The 17,023-nt window shown below is 61.3% G+C and overlaps 1 protein-coding gene across 1 annotated transcript; it reads left to right on the top strand.

Annotated features, from left to right (window-relative positions):
- The first annotated feature begins 660 nt into the window (after positions 1–660).
- LOC114485379 (cadherin EGF LAG seven-pass G-type receptor 2) lies at positions 661–16,687 on the top strand. Its single transcript, XM_028486701.2, has 15 exons — positions 661–4,283; positions 8,693–9,340; positions 11,285–11,507; positions 11,915–12,030; positions 12,206–12,294; positions 12,688–12,845; positions 13,214–13,377; positions 13,542–13,667; positions 14,010–14,176; positions 14,442–14,729; positions 14,819–14,993; positions 15,235–15,376; positions 15,549–15,669; positions 16,099–16,282; positions 16,462–16,687. Exons 1-15 carry the CDS (start codon positions 989–991, stop codon positions 16,587–16,589), a joined length of 6,024 nt encoding a protein of 2,007 aa, XP_028342502.1. The 5' UTR covers positions 661–988; the 3' UTR covers positions 16,590–16,687.
- The last annotated feature ends 336 nt before the right edge of the window (positions 16,688–17,023 follow it).

The raw sequence follows: 17,023 nt of genomic DNA, 5'->3' as shown, positions 1-17,023 counted from the left end.
TGTGTTTGCAGGGAAGTGGGGTGTCTCTCTGGCATATGGGGGAGGCTTTATAGTATTGATCAGGGCTGTTTTAGCTCAGTCTGACTCAGACCTGTAGAGGGGACAGCAGCAAGAGCTCCTACCAGCAGCCAGCAGCATCCAGCCTTGCTGGGTGGTGTGAGGTGGGCACTTGGCCTCTGAGAGCCCTTCAGAAGGTTTTGAAAACCCCTAAACATAGACCATTATTATCATTTGCTGTCTGGCTTCTGATTGTTAATTCCTCTCTAGACTATTATAGGAATCTTGCATCGGCCCAGGGGCAGGCCTGGGGTGGGATTGGGGTGGGGGAAGGGGGTCTGGACTGCTTGAATTCTACAGCACTGGTGCGGAGGACGGCGCTGGGTGGGGCCCACCTCCTTCGGTGCGGCTGGCGTCGCCACTTTAAGGCGGCGGCGGCGCGAGCAGGTCTATGGTAATGAGCCGCCGCTGCCGCCGCCGCCGCCGCCGCCGCCGCCGCCGCTCTGCAGAGCTCGTCCGCCCGCCTGGGAGGCGAGGGAGCGTGGGGCTGGGCCCGGGGCCGCGACGACAGCAGCAGCAGCAGCGGCGGGGACGCGGGGCACGAGCAGGCGGCGCGGGGCCGTCGGGGGCGGCCGGGGCCGGGCCGGGGTCCGGGTGCGCAGCTCCGCGGGAGCAGGTGGGCTATCCCGCGGGAGCGAGGAACATTCCGAGGATCTGGGGCCCGGCAGGGCCAAGGGCGCGCGGGGTCTGCGGGCGCAGGTGGCGAGAGCCGGGTGTGCCAGTGGAGGCGCGGTGCCGCCCGTGGTGGTCGGTGTGACCGGGGCGCGGGCCCGGCTCAGGGAACGGTGGGAGCCGGGGCTCCGGTGAGGCATCAAGAAGCAGGCCCCCGGGGACTGGCGCCCTGGCCTGGGCATGAGGCGCGGCGGGGCGGGCAGGAGCGGGAGGAGGAGCCGCCGCCGCCGTTGACCCGGCCGGCCGGGAAGAGGGAGAGATGCGGAGCCCGGCGGCCCGCGCCCCACTTCCAACACCGCTGCCGCTGCTACTGCTGCTGCTGCCGCCACTACTGGGGGACCAAGTGGGACCCTGTCGTTCCCTGGGTCCTGGGGGACGCGGTTCCTCGGGGGCCTGCGCTCCCGTGGGCTGGCTCTGTCCAGCCTCATCCTCGAACCTCTGGCTCTACACCAGCCGCTGCAGGGATGAGGGGACGGAATTGACTGGCCATCTGGTGCCCCACCACGATGGTCTGAGGGTCTGGTGTCCAGAATCCGGGGCCCACATCCCCTTGCCGCCAGCGCCCGAAGGCTGCCCCTGGAGCTGTCGTCTTCTGGGCATTGGAGGCCACCTTTCCCCACAGGGCAAGCTTGCCCTGCCCCATGAGCACCTGTGCTTAAAGGCCCCACGGCTGAGATGCCAGTCTTGTAAGCTGGTGCAGACCCCAGGGTTCAGGGCAGGGGAAAGCTCAGCAGAAGCGTCCATGGGTGGACGTCGGAAGAGGAATGTGAATACAGCCCCCCAGTTTCAGCCCCCCAGCTACCAGGCCACAGTGCCTGAGAACCAGCCAGCAGGTACCCCTGTGGCATCTCTGCGGGCCATCGACCCAGATGAGGGTGAGGCAGGTCGGCTTGAGTACACTATGGATGCCCTGTTCGATAGCCGCTCCAACCATTTCTTCTCCCTGGACCCAATCACTGGTGCAGTAACCACAGCCGAGGAGCTGGATCGTGAGACCAAGAGCACCCATGTCTTCAGAGTCACAGCGCAGGATCACGGCATGCCCCGACGCAGTGCCCTGGCCACGCTCACCATCTTGGTGACTGATACCAATGATCACGACCCTGTTTTTGAGCAGCAGGAGTACAAGGAGAGCCTCAGGGAGAACCTGGAGGTTGGCTATGAGGTGCTCACCGTCAGAGCCACAGATGGTGACGCCCCTCCCAATGCCAATATTCTGTACCGCTTGCTGGAGGGGCCTGGGGGCAGCCCCTCTGAAGTCTTTGAGATTGACCCTCGCTCTGGGGTAATCCGAACCCGTGGCCCTGTGGATCGGGAAGAGGTGGAATCCTACCAGTTGACAGTGGAAGCAAGTGATCAGGGTCGGGACCCCCGTCCACGGAGTGCCACAGCTGCTGTTTTTCTGTCTGTGGAGGATGATAATGACAACGCCCCCCAGTTCAGTGAGAAGCGCTATGTGGTCCAGGTGCGGGAGGATGTGACCCCAGGAGCTCCGGTACTCCGGGTCACAGCCTCGGATAGAGACAAGGGCAGCAATGCCCTGGTGCATTACAGCATCATGAGTGGCAACGCTCGGGGACAGTTTTATTTAGATGCCCAGACTGGGGCTCTGGACGTGGTGAGCCCTCTTGACTATGAGACGACCAAGGAATACACCCTACGGGTTCGGGCACAGGATGGCGGCCGCCCCCCTCTCTCCAACGTCTCCGGCTTGGTGACAGTGCAGGTCCTGGATATCAATGACAATGCTCCCATCTTCGTCAGCACCCCCTTCCAGGCTACTGTCCTGGAGAGTGTCCCCTTAGGCTACCTGGTTCTCCATGTCCAGGCCATCGATGCTGATGCTGGTGACAATGCCCGCCTGGAATACCGCCTGGCGGGGGTCGGGCATGACTTCCCCTTCACCATCAACAATGGCACAGGCTGGATCTCCGTGGCTGCGGAGCTGGACCGGGAAGAGGTTGATTTCTACAGCTTTGGAGTAGAAGCCCGCGACCATGGCACCCCAGCACTCACTGCCTCGGCCAGTGTCAGCGTGACCATCCTGGATGTCAATGACAATAACCCAACCTTTACCCAACCAGAGTACACGGTGCGGCTCAACGAGGATGCGGCCGTGGGCACCAGCGTGGTGACGGTGTCGGCCGTGGACCGTGATGCCCACAGTGTCATCACCTACCAGATCACCAGCGGCAACACCCGAAACCGCTTCTCCATCACCAGCCAGAGTGGGGGGGGGCTGGTGTCCCTCGCCCTGCCGCTGGACTACAAACTGGAGCGGCAGTACGTGCTGGCTGTTACTGCCTCCGATGGCACACGACAGGACACGGCCCAAGTGGTGGTGAACGTCACCGACGCTAACACCCATCGTCCTGTATTTCAGAGCTCTCACTACACGGTGAATATTAACGAGGACCGGCCAGCAGGCACCACGGTGGTGCTGATCAGTGCCACAGATGAGGACACAGGTGAGAATGCCCGCATCACCTACTTTATGGAGGACAGCATCCCCCAGTTCCGCATCGATGCAGACACAGGTGCTGTCACCACCCAGGCCGAGCTGGACTATGAGGACCAGGTGTCCTACACCCTGGCTATCACCGCCCGGGACAATGGCATTCCTCAGAAGTCTGACACCACCTACCTGGAGATCCTGGTGAATGATGTGAATGACAATGCCCCTCAGTTTCTGCGGGACTCCTACCAGGGCAGTGTCTATGAGGATGTGCCCCCCTTCACCAGTGTCCTGCAGATCTCAGCCACCGACCGTGATTCTGGCCTTAACGGCAGGGTCTTCTACACCTTCCAAGGAGGCGATGATGGAGATGGTGACTTTATCGTAGAGTCCACGTCAGGCATTGTGCGAACCCTGCGGAGGCTGGATCGTGAAAATGTGGCCCAGTACGCCTTGCGGGCATATGCAGTGGACAAGGGGATGCCTCCAGCTCGCACGCCCATGGACGTGACGGTCACTGTGTTGGATGTGAACGACAATCCGCCTGTTTTTGAGAAGGATGAGTTTGATGTGTTTGTGGAAGAGAACAGCCCCATTGGGCTGGCTGTGGCCCGGGTCACAGCCACGGACCCTGATGAAGGCACTAATGCCCAGATCATGTACCAGATCGTGGAGGGCAACATCCCTGAGGTCTTCCAGCTGGACATCTTCTCTGGGGAGCTGACCGCTCTGGTGGACTTGGACTACGAGGACCGGCCTGAATACATCCTGGTCATCCAGGCCACGTCGGCTCCCCTGGTGAGCCGGGCTACAGTGCATGTCCGCCTGCTTGACCGCAATGACAACCCACCAGTGCTGGGCAACTTTGAGATCCTTTTCAACAACTATGTCACCAACCGCTCGAGCAGCTTCCCCGGGGGTGCCATCGGCCGGGTGCCTGCCCACGACCCCGACATCTCCGACAGCCTGACTTACAGCTTCGAGCGGGGAAATGAACTCAGCCTGGTCCTGCTCAACGCGTCCACGGGCGAGCTGAGGCTGAGTCGGGCACTGGACAACAACCGACCTCTGGAGGCCATCATGAGCGTGCTGGTGTCAGGTGAGGAAGGGCCCAGGTGACATGGGGATGGGGGTGGCCCCTGGGGGAGGGCCCGGAGAGCCATTCAGGGCGGAACTGCTGACCCGCCTCTGTCCCCGGTACCGGCCCGGCGGTTGAGGGGTGAGAAGCAGCTTGGGAGGGAGCCCTAGAAATCCTGGCGGCTGGGCTGGCCCTGCCCACTGCCCCAGGCTGGGCTGGGCTGCTTCGGTTGGCCACCCCCTGCCTACCAGCCTGTGACGTGGTGGGGGAAGTGTCGTGAGGCCGCCCTGGTGACGGCTGCCAAGAATTGTGAAAAAAGGCGCGTGGAGGACGGGGGTCCGGGAGAGCTGGGGGAGGGATGGAGAAGACCGCCGCCAGGAGAGGCGAGCCGGCTGGTCAGCGCCCCTTCACGCCCGCCCACCGGGGTCTCCCTGTGATCTCATACATCTCTGACAGAGCTGAGGCCGTGGGGCACAGGGTTGCCACTTCGGGGTCAGGACCCTGCAGTCGGGCCCCTTCTGGCTCCCGGCTGAGCCGCAGACCGGCTGAGGGGGACTTTGTCTAGGACATTCTTTTCCTTCCAGGCAGAAAGAGCCCGGCCCGGCTCCCCCTTCAGAGCTCCCACAGGAAGTGAGGCCACAGCTCATTGTCTCTGTCCAAACAGACCCCACTGTCAGAGGTTGTGGTTCGGGGTCCGGCTTGGGGGAGGGGCTGCAAGCCCAGGGCAGGCTGCAGCCTTCTGGGCCCCATTGCTGCCCCGCGGGCTGGCTGTTCTTAGACGCCAGGCCTTCCCTGCGGGCCGTGAGAGCCTGGGCTCAGGGGATGGGGTGTGGGGACCTCAGTGAGCCAGGGGACTGGCGGCCTCTGAGGGCAGAGCCCCCTGATCCAGTGGCGAGAGAACAGAATCCTGGGGCATGGGAGCCTGGCCGGGACCTAGGCCGGGCATTCCAGCTGCTTGGCCAAGCGCTCAGCCTGCAGACAGACTCCCTGGACAGAAGGGCTGGGGGAGGAGAGTTGGGGTGGGGACGACATCCTGTCTCTTCCGTCAGCTACAGGGAGTGGACAGCAGCAGCAGCAAGGAGGGGGCCCCAGGTTGCTGAACCCCTTCCCCAAGCCTGGGAACAACTGGGACCCTCATGAGGGCTCACTGTTCGCTGTGCCCTGGGGATGGCTGGGTCGGGGTAGCCTCACTCCAGACACATCAGGGAGGGGAGAAAGAGAAGAGTCTGCCGGGCCTCACTTCCACCCTGTGGAGTCTGGGCCAGGACGAGAGTGAGAGGCGTGCAAGACACAGGGTGTGGCTTCAGCCCCACCCCCCTCCACTCACGGTCCTTCCGGGGACGCATGACTCCCCTCCCCACTCCCCAGGTGGCCATCAGAGCCAGGGCACATGAGCTTTTAGAGGTCACGGACAAGGCTCTGTGCATCTTGAAGCCTCAGTTCCTCTCCAGGGGGAGTAAGTGGGAGCTGGAGCTCCCCTATCTCGTCCTTCTCTGTGCTGGGAGGCACGGGGAAGGAGTGGAGAGGAAGGGCCTCTCCCTCCTGTCCATCCCCAGTCCGCCCTAGGTGATGGAGGGATGGGCAGAGGCCCCACCCAGCCTTCGTGCTCCTACCAGAGCAGAGCCCCAGACCTCGGCTCCCCTAGAATAGAGGAGGAGGCCTCCGCTGACCCTCCAGCCCTAGCTCCACCCTCTCCCCTCAGCCCTGACCCTTGGAGGCAGTCACCACGGCAACCCCAAAGTTCAGGGAGGCTGGGGTGAGGGGGATTGACTCCTACTGCCCCTTTGTTTTCCTTCTCTTGTTCTTTGTCTCTTCTTTCTTTCCCGCCTCTGCCCCTGGGGGCCCTTCTGCACTGCCCCCTCCATTGCCCTCTCCCCATCTCCTGTGTGACTCTCTCCTGCTTTCCCACTTTCTCCACTGCTGGCTCTTTTCCTGGGCCTTTGTCTTCCCCTGTTTGGTCTCTGTGTTTATGCCTCTCTGATTTCCCCCTCTCTTGTTCCCTGTGGCTGCAGCTGCCCCAGCTTGGGCCGGATGGCTCCTCTGAAGCTTGAATTCTCCTTGCCTCTTCCTTACCCTGCTAGGACACACAGGAGCTCCTGTCCATGGCCTGGTCATTCCCCAGAGTGGCAGACCCCCTCCAGGCCTACAACTCCCACTGGCACGTCTGCCAGGGGAAGAGGGGCTTGGAGTCTGATTCTGCCACAGTCTGGGACTTGGCACTTTTCCAGGTGTGGCAGGTTGGGTTCTAGACACAGGTGGGGTTTCCTGGAGTCAGGGCCCATCCCAGCCCTTTTCTTCCCAGGAGGATGGCTCAGGTAATGCACCCCCCCACCCCTGTTTCCACCGTTGCCTTTTGCACCTGAGGGGTGACCCAGGTCAAGGCAGGAGAGAGGAACAAAGAAGAAGCAGAGAGCAGTAGGTTGACTGCTGGGATGGGGGACAATAGCAGAGGGGGCAGGTGGCCACAGATGGTGGACCAGATGGGAAGCAACAGAGACACACTGGGCAAGGCACGCAGGCGGGGCCTGGGATGACGGAGGGGGGAACATAGGGAGGAGTGCTTGTTCCCAGGGCTGAGTGGTGGTGAGGTTTCTCTTGACTGCCCCCTCCCCTCCCTGATTAGTTAGAAGTACTCTGTGTGGACTCTTGGGCTGCATTCTGCCTGGAGGGACTGTCCCACCAAGGAATAACTGGGCACCAGGTACACAAGAGCCCTGTGCCAGCTCCATAACTAAGTGCAGGGGGGTCTGAAAGAGGGAGAAAAGTAGAGCCTGAGGTCATAAATCTGGGCAGGCTTCCTGGAAAAGGTGAGTTTAGAGCGGGTTAGAAAACCAGGAGGGCAGTGGGCTGGTGTCTGGATAGGCCAGGTAGGAAGGAACAGCTTGTTCAGTAGCAGCAAGTCAAGAGAAGGAGGAGCAGAAGTGAGTGATGACGAACAGGCTTGCTGGTGAGAGCAGGCGGGCCTTGCATTCTCAAGCAATGCGGCTGGAGGGCAGGTGGTCAGTGGGCCGAGGACATGGCTGAGATGGGTGTCTGGCTTTAGCCTTCCCAGCCACCAGTGCAGTCAGCCACCTCAAGTCGCCGTGACACACAAAGCAGGATCTGTTCCCAGATCCCTTTCCTATGCCCACCCCACCCCAGAAACACCAACTCCTGTCCCATTCCTGCTAGGGTGTCCTTTTTAATAGCTCCCTGGGCCCCTCCTGCTGTGTTTTAAAGACCATTTCTTCATTATGGAGACCAAATAAATTCTCATGAACATCTTACTGAACACCTACTATGTGTAGGACATTGTAGTAAATAAAAAAGATGACTATCCTTTATAGCCCTGCCAAGCCATGTCCCTCTCTCCCCTTGGCCTCCAGCTTTCATTTTGAGCTAAATAAAATCCATTGCCATGTATTTGTGCATTCAGGTGTGTATGGTATTTCGGGGCTTAGGGTGTGTGGGTGGAGTGAGACGCCAGAGTGTTAGTACTTAGCTGTTTATAAGTGAGTGTGTGGCTTGGGGGTGTGGCAGGCACTCGGCTATAATGCAGTTAGCCAAGCGGGCGATGAGTAGCCAGAGGCCCTAGGGCCGGAGGAGAGGTCAGCCCAGTGGGGCTCTGTCTGGGGCTCAGGGTGGAGAGCTGCCCAGGCCCTTCTATCTCTGACCCCCAGAACGCCACAGCATCAGGCCAGTGGGCAGTGCTACCACCCGTAAGGTGGCTCAGCTGGATTTCCTGGGGTGGGGCCCCCAGGCTACCCTCTGCAGCCCAGAGAGTTGGGCGGGAAGAATGCATTGTGTGGGGCGTTGCCATGGGGATAGCGGGCCTGAGCCCAAGCAGCCATGGGGCTCAGTGGGAGGGGGACTGGGTGGCCCACTGACCCAGTTCACCCTCCATTCTCTACTGCAGTGGGGGAGGGGAACATGGCCAGGGTCAGAGTTACGGTAGTGTTGAGAAATATAGAGGCTGAGGGAGCAGAAGGATTATATCTGTGGGTCTCTCGTGGCGCTCCGGGCCCTGTAGGAAGGTAAGAAAAAGGCGAAATAAGATTCTTGTGCAGGAAGGCACCTGGTCTGGTACAAGGGAGCAGGACCTGTGGCTTGGGAAGGGAAAGGTGCACAAATATTAAAAGATGTGCCTGTGCTTCACAACAGAGGGTTTCTGGGAAGTATGCAATGAGAAGTTCTGAAAATCAGTCCCCTTAAGTGCCCATGCGGGCTGAGCCATCACGGAGTGACTCTCCCTCAGGAGAGGTACGCATACCTCCTAGGGCACCTTTATGCCAATTAGAAAAGAGGACCCTTGGCAACTGGGCAATGCAAGAGTGTGCAGGCGGGATTTCAGCCCGCACTCACTCCCTCCTCCGGCTGCTCCTGCCCGGGGCCAGGTCTATGGCTTGGCAACCCTGCCCTCCCCAGGTGCTGACCGTCTCACCTCTCCGCAGACGGCGTGCACAGTGTGACCGCTCAGTGCGCACTGCGTGTCACCATCATCACCGACGAGATGCTCACGCACAGCATCACGCTGCGCCTGGAGGACATGTCGCCCGAGCGCTTCCTGTCGCCCCTACTGGGTCTCTTCATCCAGGCCGTGGCCGCCACGCTGGCCACACCCCCAGACCACGTGGTGGTCTTCAACGTGCAGCGGGACACCGACGCCCCGGGCGGCCACATCCTCAATGTGAGCTTGTCGGTGGGCCAGCCGCCAGGGCCCGGGGGCGGGCCTCCCTTCCTGCCTTCTGAGGACCTGCAGGAGCGCCTGTACCTCAACCGCAGTCTGCTCACGGCCATCTCGGCGCAGCGCGTGCTGCCCTTTGACGACAACATCTGCCTGCGCGAGCCCTGCGAGAACTACATGCGCTGCGTGTCGGTGCTGCGCTTCGACTCCTCCGCGCCCTTCATCGCCTCCTCCTCCGTGCTCTTCCGGCCCATTCACCCAGTCGGGGGGCTGCGCTGCCGCTGCCCGCCTGGCTTCACGGGCGACTACTGCGAGACGGAGGTGGACCTCTGCTACTCGCGGCCCTGCGGCTCCCACGGCCGCTGCCGCAGCCGTGAGGGCGGCTACACCTGCCTCTGCCGCGATGGCTACACCGGTGAGCCCTCACCGAGGGAGGGGGACCCCTGGGGGCGGCTCTGGGGGGCTAACGCCGCGGTGCCAGCACAATCAGGCTAAGGACAGGGGTGGCCTCGTTCTTTTCCAGAGTAAGGTACAGGGTACACTGGCCATTCACAAGTCCCACTTGCTCTTTCACAACCACCTATTGAGGAAGGCAGAGAGGGTAGCCCTTCTGATCGGCCACCTACCCACCCCCCACCCCCAGGTGGTGTAACTGAGGTCAGCTCTAGCTCTAGAGCCAAGCTGCTTGCATTTGTATCCCAGCTTTGACAATACTAGCTGGGTGACCTTGGGCAAGTTACTTAACCTCTCTGTGCCTTAGTATTTTTAAGGGGATGATGAATCTATTCACATGATAAGGTGGTTGTGAGGACTGATTTAATACGGGTAAAGAGCTGGCCTGTAGAAAGTGTTGGCTGTGATTTAAGGGAGCGCTGAGATCAGGTGACTTGCTCCAGGTCTCATCTGGATTAGAGATGAGGCTGGGCCTAGTACCTGATCTCTCCCCACTGCTGAGTGAGTTACCTTTCTGAGCTGCAGCAAGTGCTTTTCTCCCTAGGTATTGAGGGGAAGGCACAGAAGAGCTGGGGAAACTGGAGGGTTTGAGTGTGGGGATAGTGGTTTTCAGATTATCGCACCTGTGTGTGACCCTGAACAGAATAGCCCCACCCTTGCCCAGGTGTGTAAAACAGGGTCCTGACCAAGAGGCCTCCCTGTTGGCCTGTTTCCAGGGGTCTTTACACATCCTGTCCCAAGCCTCTCCCTGGGATGCTCACTGCCTCTGCTTTGTGCTGCTGACCCCTCCCTGCAGGCTCCCGTTTTTTCCTCGGGACATCCCCTTCTCTCCTCCATGGGCCCTTCCTTCCCAGATGCCTTAGGGCTTGCTCCCTCTCCTCCAGAGCTATGCCCACTGGCTCTGCCAGCAGTGGTAGGCAAGCCCCACTGCCACCCCTGCTGCATCTTCCTGCCCAGAACTTGCCAGACTTGACTCCTCTCAGCTGCTACTGTGGGTGGAGGGGCGGGTGGGGAGCATAGGGGTGGGCTTGGGGGAGGGGAGGGAAGTCTTTGTCCAGGAGGATGGGGTAGGGGGGTGCTTAGAGTAGGCGAACAACAGTTTCCATGGAAACTAGAGCCTGTCATTAGGCACTGGAGCTGAGAACCTATCTCTAGAATCTGGGAATGGGGAGGGAGAGAAAAGGGTGGATTTTTCCATCTGATATTGTTGGAATTTTCATCTCCTCCATTGAATCCTGGTCTGATCTCAGGGCTCAGTTCCCTACTCTCTCAGCATCTCCCAAGTGCACAGAGGTCCTCAGTCTGGACCCCAGGGCTCAGGGGGGGAGTTCCCGCCCTCATTTCTGGGAAGTCCCCAGCTTCCTGCCCACACCATCCCATAACTCCGACAAATCCAAGTGGAAGCCTGGCCTTATCCCCAGGGAGGGAAACTGATCTTGGTGCCTGACAGGGACAAAAGCACCAGTGGGAGGGAGGGAGGAAGCAGGGGTTGGCACCAGCCCTCATGCTGTCCTGCAGGCCCTTCCCTCCATGCGCATTCACCCCTGAAGGGGCCAGAACACCCCCAAACTTGCTTGGTAGCCCTGACACCAAAGGCCGCTAGGACCTGGCCCTTATAATCAGGGACCTCGTGGGCCTGTGCTCTCGAGGTCCAAACAGGGGTATGGAAGGGACTGGGAGCCTCAGGGAACTCGCAGGACAGCCGTATATGGGATTGTGGTGAGAACAGCCCAGTGCGCCACGCACAGCACAGAATGGCTGAGTTTGCACATGAGAGGAAGTGGGGATGCCTGGGAGAGTTTGGGGGTATTATGGGGGTCACAGGAGACCACGGAGGGATCACTGGATGCAAAGGAGTCCCAGTTCCCCAGGCACTTGGTGCTCACCTGCCTTACCTCTTGCCCAGGTGAGCACTGTGAGGTGAGTGCCCGCTCAGGCCGTTGCACCCCGGGTGTCTGCAAGAATGGGGGCACCTGTGTCAACCTGCTGGTGGGCGGCTTCAAGTGCGACTGCCCATCCGGAGACTTTGAGAAGCCCTTCTGCCAGGTGACCACGCGCAGCTTCCCCGCCCGCTCCTTCATCACCTTCCGGGGCCTGCGCCAGCGCTTCCACTTCACCCTGGCCCTCTCGTGAGTTCCTGGGTGCTGGGGGTAGGGGCCGGGGGGGAGTCTGGTGCCTCCTGTTCTGCGGACGAGGTGGGAAGTCAGGCAGCACAAGTGCCCAGAAGAGGTTGTTGGCAGAGCCGGGTCTGCACTTGGAATTGCCTGTGCAGTTGGCCAGCAGGCCTCCTTCACCCACCAGGGCGGTCTACACTCCTCCCACCCCACCCTCAAGGGTGGGAGCTAGGATGCCAGGGTTCTGCTTCTGGTCCTGGTTTGGGCTCATCTTCCACACTCTAGCCACATGGCCCATAGCCTCGGCCAAGGAGTCAGCCCTCTGGAGAGTCCTGAGTAGGATCAGGGCTGGTTAGGTGGCTGGGGTGCTGGCATCCAGGTGGGTGCCCCATTGCGTGCCCCCATCGCCCACTCCTACTCAGGTTTGCCACCAAGGAGCGTGATGGGCTGCTGTTGTACAATGGGCGCTTCAACGAGAAGCATGACTTTGTGGCCCTCGAGGTGATCCAGGAGCAGGTCCAGCTCACCTTCTCTGCAGGTGATCCCGCTTGCCCCATGTCCTTGCCCGTCTCCTAGAGGCCCCGTGTCTCTCGGCCCTTGACCCCAAGTCACACACTCTCCCAGCCAGATCTGGGCCCAGCCCAACCACGAGCATCCCCTCCCCATTCCCAGCCCTCATCTGGTGTCCCAGCTCACCTGGGTCCTTTCCCCAGGGGAGTCGACCACCACCGTGTCCCCGTTCGTGCCCGGAGGGGTCAGTGACGGCCAGTGGCACACAGTGCAGCTGAAGTACTACAATAAGGTGGGTGTGGGAGGGGGTCAAGGAGCTGGAGGGTTCTGTCCTTGGCTCAGGTGCTCACCTAGACCTGGGTGGCACTGCCTCCCCAGGGGCTGGTCATGGCACTTGTGGCTGAAAGGGGGGAAGGGAGTGGTGGAACTTGCCACCTTGCTGGGCATTCCCATCCCGCTGGGTGGTGCAGATGCTTCCTGTTCTAGTAGGCAGAAGCTTGAGTAGACGGTGAGGAAGGTAAAGCGCGTAAGTCATGTGAGCACACATCAGTGTGCATGTGTGTTTGTGTACACACACCCGTATATGTGGGTGTGTGTGTACACACAGGGGGTGAGTTAGTGCCTGGCCCATGACCGTAGTGGCTCTTGCCCACTTTTTCCCATCTCTGCCCTTCCCTGTCCACAGCCGCTGTTGGGTCAGACAGGGCTCCCGCAGGGCCCATCCGAGCAGAAGGTGGCTGTGGTGACCGTGGATGGCTGTGACACGGGGGTGGCCCTGCGCTTCGGAGCTGTGCTGGGCAACTACTCCTGCGCTGCCCAGGGCACCCAGGGTGGCAGCAAGAAGTAAGCAGGGGAGAGGGCTGGGGCTGCGGTGAGCTGTGGGCCAGTCAGGGAGGGAGGGTTGTGGGGGGCCTTTGGGGGCCCTGAAATGGGGACCAGTTCAGACGGGGGTCTTCCCTCACCTTGCTTCCCTCTGCGGGGCTGGGGTGGGAGTCAGGAGCGGGCAAGACTTGGGGACTAGAGCCGGGCCTCGTGCAGCGGTCTGGGGAGGGGCGGGTATCAGATGAGAGCAGCTCCGGGTTGAGGCTCCCCTTCCCCTGGCTGCTCTGCAGGGCCCCTCGGGCTCCTGGCCTGGCGGCAGGGCTCAGGGAGGAGGAAGAGCCGGAAGCACCCCACTCTCCCTCATGTCGCAGCCATTTTCGCTCCCCCAGGTCTCTGGACTTGACAGGGCCCCTGCTGCTGGGCGGGGTGCCTGACCTGCCTGAGAGCTTCCCTGTCCGAACCCGGCACTTCGTGGGCTGCATGAGGAACCTGCAGGTGGACAGCCGCCACGTCGACATGGCCGACTTCATTGCCAACAACGGCACCGTGCCCGGTATGGGAGCTGGGGTAGGGGCGAGGCCAGGGGCCCTACGCAGAGAGGAGGGGTGTGCCTGCTGCGGGGACCCCTGCACGTGGCAGGTCTCGGAGCCCCCTCCAGCCACTGCCACAGGTTTTCTGTTGGGAGCCTCCACCTGAGCGCCCTTCTCTCCACTCTAGGCTGCCCTGCCAAGAAGAACGTGTGTGACAGCAACACTTGCCACAATGGGGGCACCTGTGTGAACCAGTGGGATGCCTTCAGCTGCGAGTGCCCTCTGGGCTTCGGGGGCAAGAGCTGTGCCCAGGGTAGGGGGGCAGCCCTCAGAGGTCGGGGCCTGGGAGCTGTCAGCAGTGCTGGGAACACTGGCAGGGTCCAGGCAGGCACTGGGCAGGGCCCAGCTGAGCTGGGCTGTGGGTAGAAAAGCGTGTCTGGGCAGAGCCCTGAGAGGGTAGCACGGGAGACAAAGGGCCCAGTCAGAGGCAGGCCTGGGCACAGTGTGGTGCGGGCCCAGGGCAGGAGAATGCTCTGGGGGGCGGGGCTGCCGTGGAGAGTGGGCACTAGGAGGGAGCCGCCCCTGCTGAGCATCGTACCCCCTGGGGCACTTGGGCGCTCCGCCTCTCAGAGTCTGCCTTTATCTGTCTCCCCAGAAATGGCCAACCCGCAGCGCTTCCTGGGCAGCAGCCTGGTGGCCTGGCATGGCCTCTCGCTGCCCATCTCTCAGCCCTGGCACCTCAGCCTCATGTTCCGCACACGCCAGGCCGACGGCGTCCTGCTGCAGGCTGTCACCAGGGGGCGCAGCACCATCACCCTGCAGGTGATGCAGAGAGGCGTGGGGCAGGCGGGCCCTGGCCGGGGCTGGTCAGAGGTGGCTGGGCGGGGCCTTTCCCTGGAAAGAAAGGCAGCTAGGTTCGTTTGGTGGATCACTGCTGCCATCTCTTGGGCCCAAGGGAAATAATACCTTTTCCTCTCTGGCCTCAGCCGGGCAGCAGGATGGGTTTGGTGGTCCAGGAAGGAGGACAGTGGGCTGGGAGAAGAGCCCATTGAGGCAGTCTGCTGACCCTCTTTTCTTCGGGCGACAGCTTCAGGAGGGCCACGTGGTGCTGAGCGTGGAAGGCACTGGACTGCAGGCCTCGTCTCTCCGGCTGGAGCCAGGCCGGGCCAATGATGGCGACTGGCACCATGCACAGCTGGCACTGGGAGCCAGTGGGGGCCCCGGCCACGCCATCCTGTCCTTCGACTATGGGCAGCAGCGGGCAGAGGGCAACCTGGGCCCCCGGCTGCACGGGCTACACCTGAGCAACATTACCGTCGGGGGAGTGCCTGGGCCGGCCAGTGGTGTGGCCCGCGGCTTCCGGGGCTGTTTGCAGGTAAGCCTCCTGCCCCGCCTTCTCATCTCCAATAGCTGGAGGCTGGAGGCCCGCTCCACAAAGGGCCAACACTACCTTGTCCCTCCCAGGGTGTTCGGGTAAGCGAGACGCCTGAGGGTGTTAGCAGTCTGGATCCCAGCCGTGGGGAAAGCATCAATGTGGAGCCAGGCTGTAGCCTGCCAGACCCCTGTGACTCGAACCCATGTCCTGCCAACAGCTATTGCAGTGACGACTGGGACAGCTATTCCTGCAGCTGCGATCCAGGTATGCCAGGGATCCAGGAAAATGGGGCAGGTTAGCAAGTGCGGGGCTGCGACGGTTCACTCTGGCTCTGCCGTGTGACCTGGGGCTAGTCACATCACCTCTCTGAGCCTCTCCTCCTGCACTACAAAGCCAGAGCCAGCTGGCATAGCTGCTCAGAATAGAAGGAGGTGGATGAAGGCAGGTTTGAAGAAAGTGCCAGGGGAAGGTGGGGATTGAGCCTCTCCTGTCCTTCTGGTCCCAGGTTACTATGGTGACAACTGTACTAACGTGTGTGACCTGAACCCATGTGAGCATCAGTCCGTGTGTACCCGAAAGCCCAGTGACCCCCATGGCTATGTCTGCGAGTGTCCCCAAAATTACCTTGGGCCATACTGTGAGACCAGGTAAGTGGACCATTGCAGGCAGCAGCAGGTCCCAGTGGCACTGCCTGTGTCTGGTGTGTCCCTCAGAGCACTGAGAACCTGGCTGAGCCGCAGCCAGGCTCAGAAGGGCCACACATGGCTGCGCCAGGCGGGTGGCAGAGGAAGCCCATTCCTTCCTGGTCCTTCTCTGCAGGATTGACCAGCCTTGCCCCCGAGGCTGGTGGGGACACCCCAAATGCGGCCCGTGCAACTGTGACGTCAGCAAAGGCTTCGATCCGGACTGCAACAAGACAAGCGGCGAGTGCCACTGCAAGGTGACAGCCCCGGCCTAGGCCTCCACAGCGGCTGCCTTGGCCTCTGTTCTGTACCTCCTGGGCCCTTGGCGGGGGACAGTGAAGGAAGGCTCTCCGCAGAGAGCTGAGGGCTTATGTGCCTTTGCTCCGCTAGGGCGGGCAAGGGGCTGTTTGTCCTCGTGTGTCTGGGGTGTGGGGCGTCCAGGACCTATACTTAACCAGTGAGCTCTGGGTCAGCTATACTGGTTGTTTGCAGCCTGTTCTGATTGGTGTCTCATTGATGGATTAAACTCCAAAACATTACCAGTTGTTACATATTTTGAACGTACCATTCTTGGTGGGGACCTGAGGTCAGGGAGCCTCTCTCCAGAGGGGCCACGGTGAAGGATCCGTGAGCATCCAGGGAAGAGAGCCTGAGCCAGTGACCCCATCCTCCCTCTTCCCTCCCAGGAGAACCACTACCGGCCCCCTGGCAGCCCCGCCTGCCTGCTGTGTGACTGCTACCCCACGGGCTCTCTGTCCCGAGTCTGTGACCCTGAGGACGGCCAGTGTCCATGCAAGCCAGGCGTCATTGGGCGCCAGTGTGATCGCTGTGACAACCCTTTTGCTGAGGTCACCACCAACGGCTGTGAAGGTAGGGCTCTTGCGGTAGATGGGGGGCCCTCCCTGCTGTGTGCCAGGCCCTGGTGTCCCAGGGAGGCCAGGAGCAGGGGCTGGTTGCAGGCCTGAGGCTGCACAGGGAGGGCTGGCGAGCCTGGCCAGAGCTGTAGGGGGGACAGTTGCTCCTGAGTGACGGTGTGTGCTTCCCTGCAGTGAATTATGACAGCTGCCCACGGGCCATCGAGGCTGGGATCTGGTGGCCCCGTACCCGCTTCGGGCTGCCTGCTGCTGCCCCCTGCCCCAAAGGCTCCTTTGGTAGGTGCTGGAGGCCCAGAATGTGAGACTGAGGACTTGGCCTTTCATCAGTGGGGTGAGGGTGGGGAGCCCCTGGCTACTGATCATAGGACCCCACTTTCCAGCCTCCAGGTCCTGGGGACTCCATATCCCATGCTTCCTTGGCTCACTGTTCCCCTGCTCCCAAGGTTGCCTAAATGAAAGCTGCTTATATCTTGGACTCATAACAAAAGTGCTAAAAAACCTGCAGTGTGCATGGTACAGGGCTGGGTGCTAGAGATTCAAAGATGAGTCACACAGGGTTCCCGTCCTCAGCTCACCATCTAGTGGCTGGAGTAATGCCCCTAGAAAGATGGTCGGGGGAGTAGGGGAGGTGAGGTGCTGTCCCAGGGGACCCAGCCGCAGGATGGAGGCTGGCGCTGGTCCTTGGATAGGCGATGAGCAGAGTTCAGAAGTAGAGAGTGAGTGGCAGAGAGCTCAA

This window comes from Physeter macrocephalus, unplaced genomic scaffold (assembly GCF_002837175.3).
Source record: "Physeter macrocephalus isolate SW-GA unplaced genomic scaffold, ASM283717v5 random_1526, whole genome shotgun sequence".
NCBI classification, from domain to species: Eukaryota; Metazoa; Chordata; class Mammalia; order Artiodactyla; family Physeteridae; genus Physeter; species Physeter macrocephalus.
This window is presented reverse-complemented; position numbering and strand designations above follow the sequence as displayed.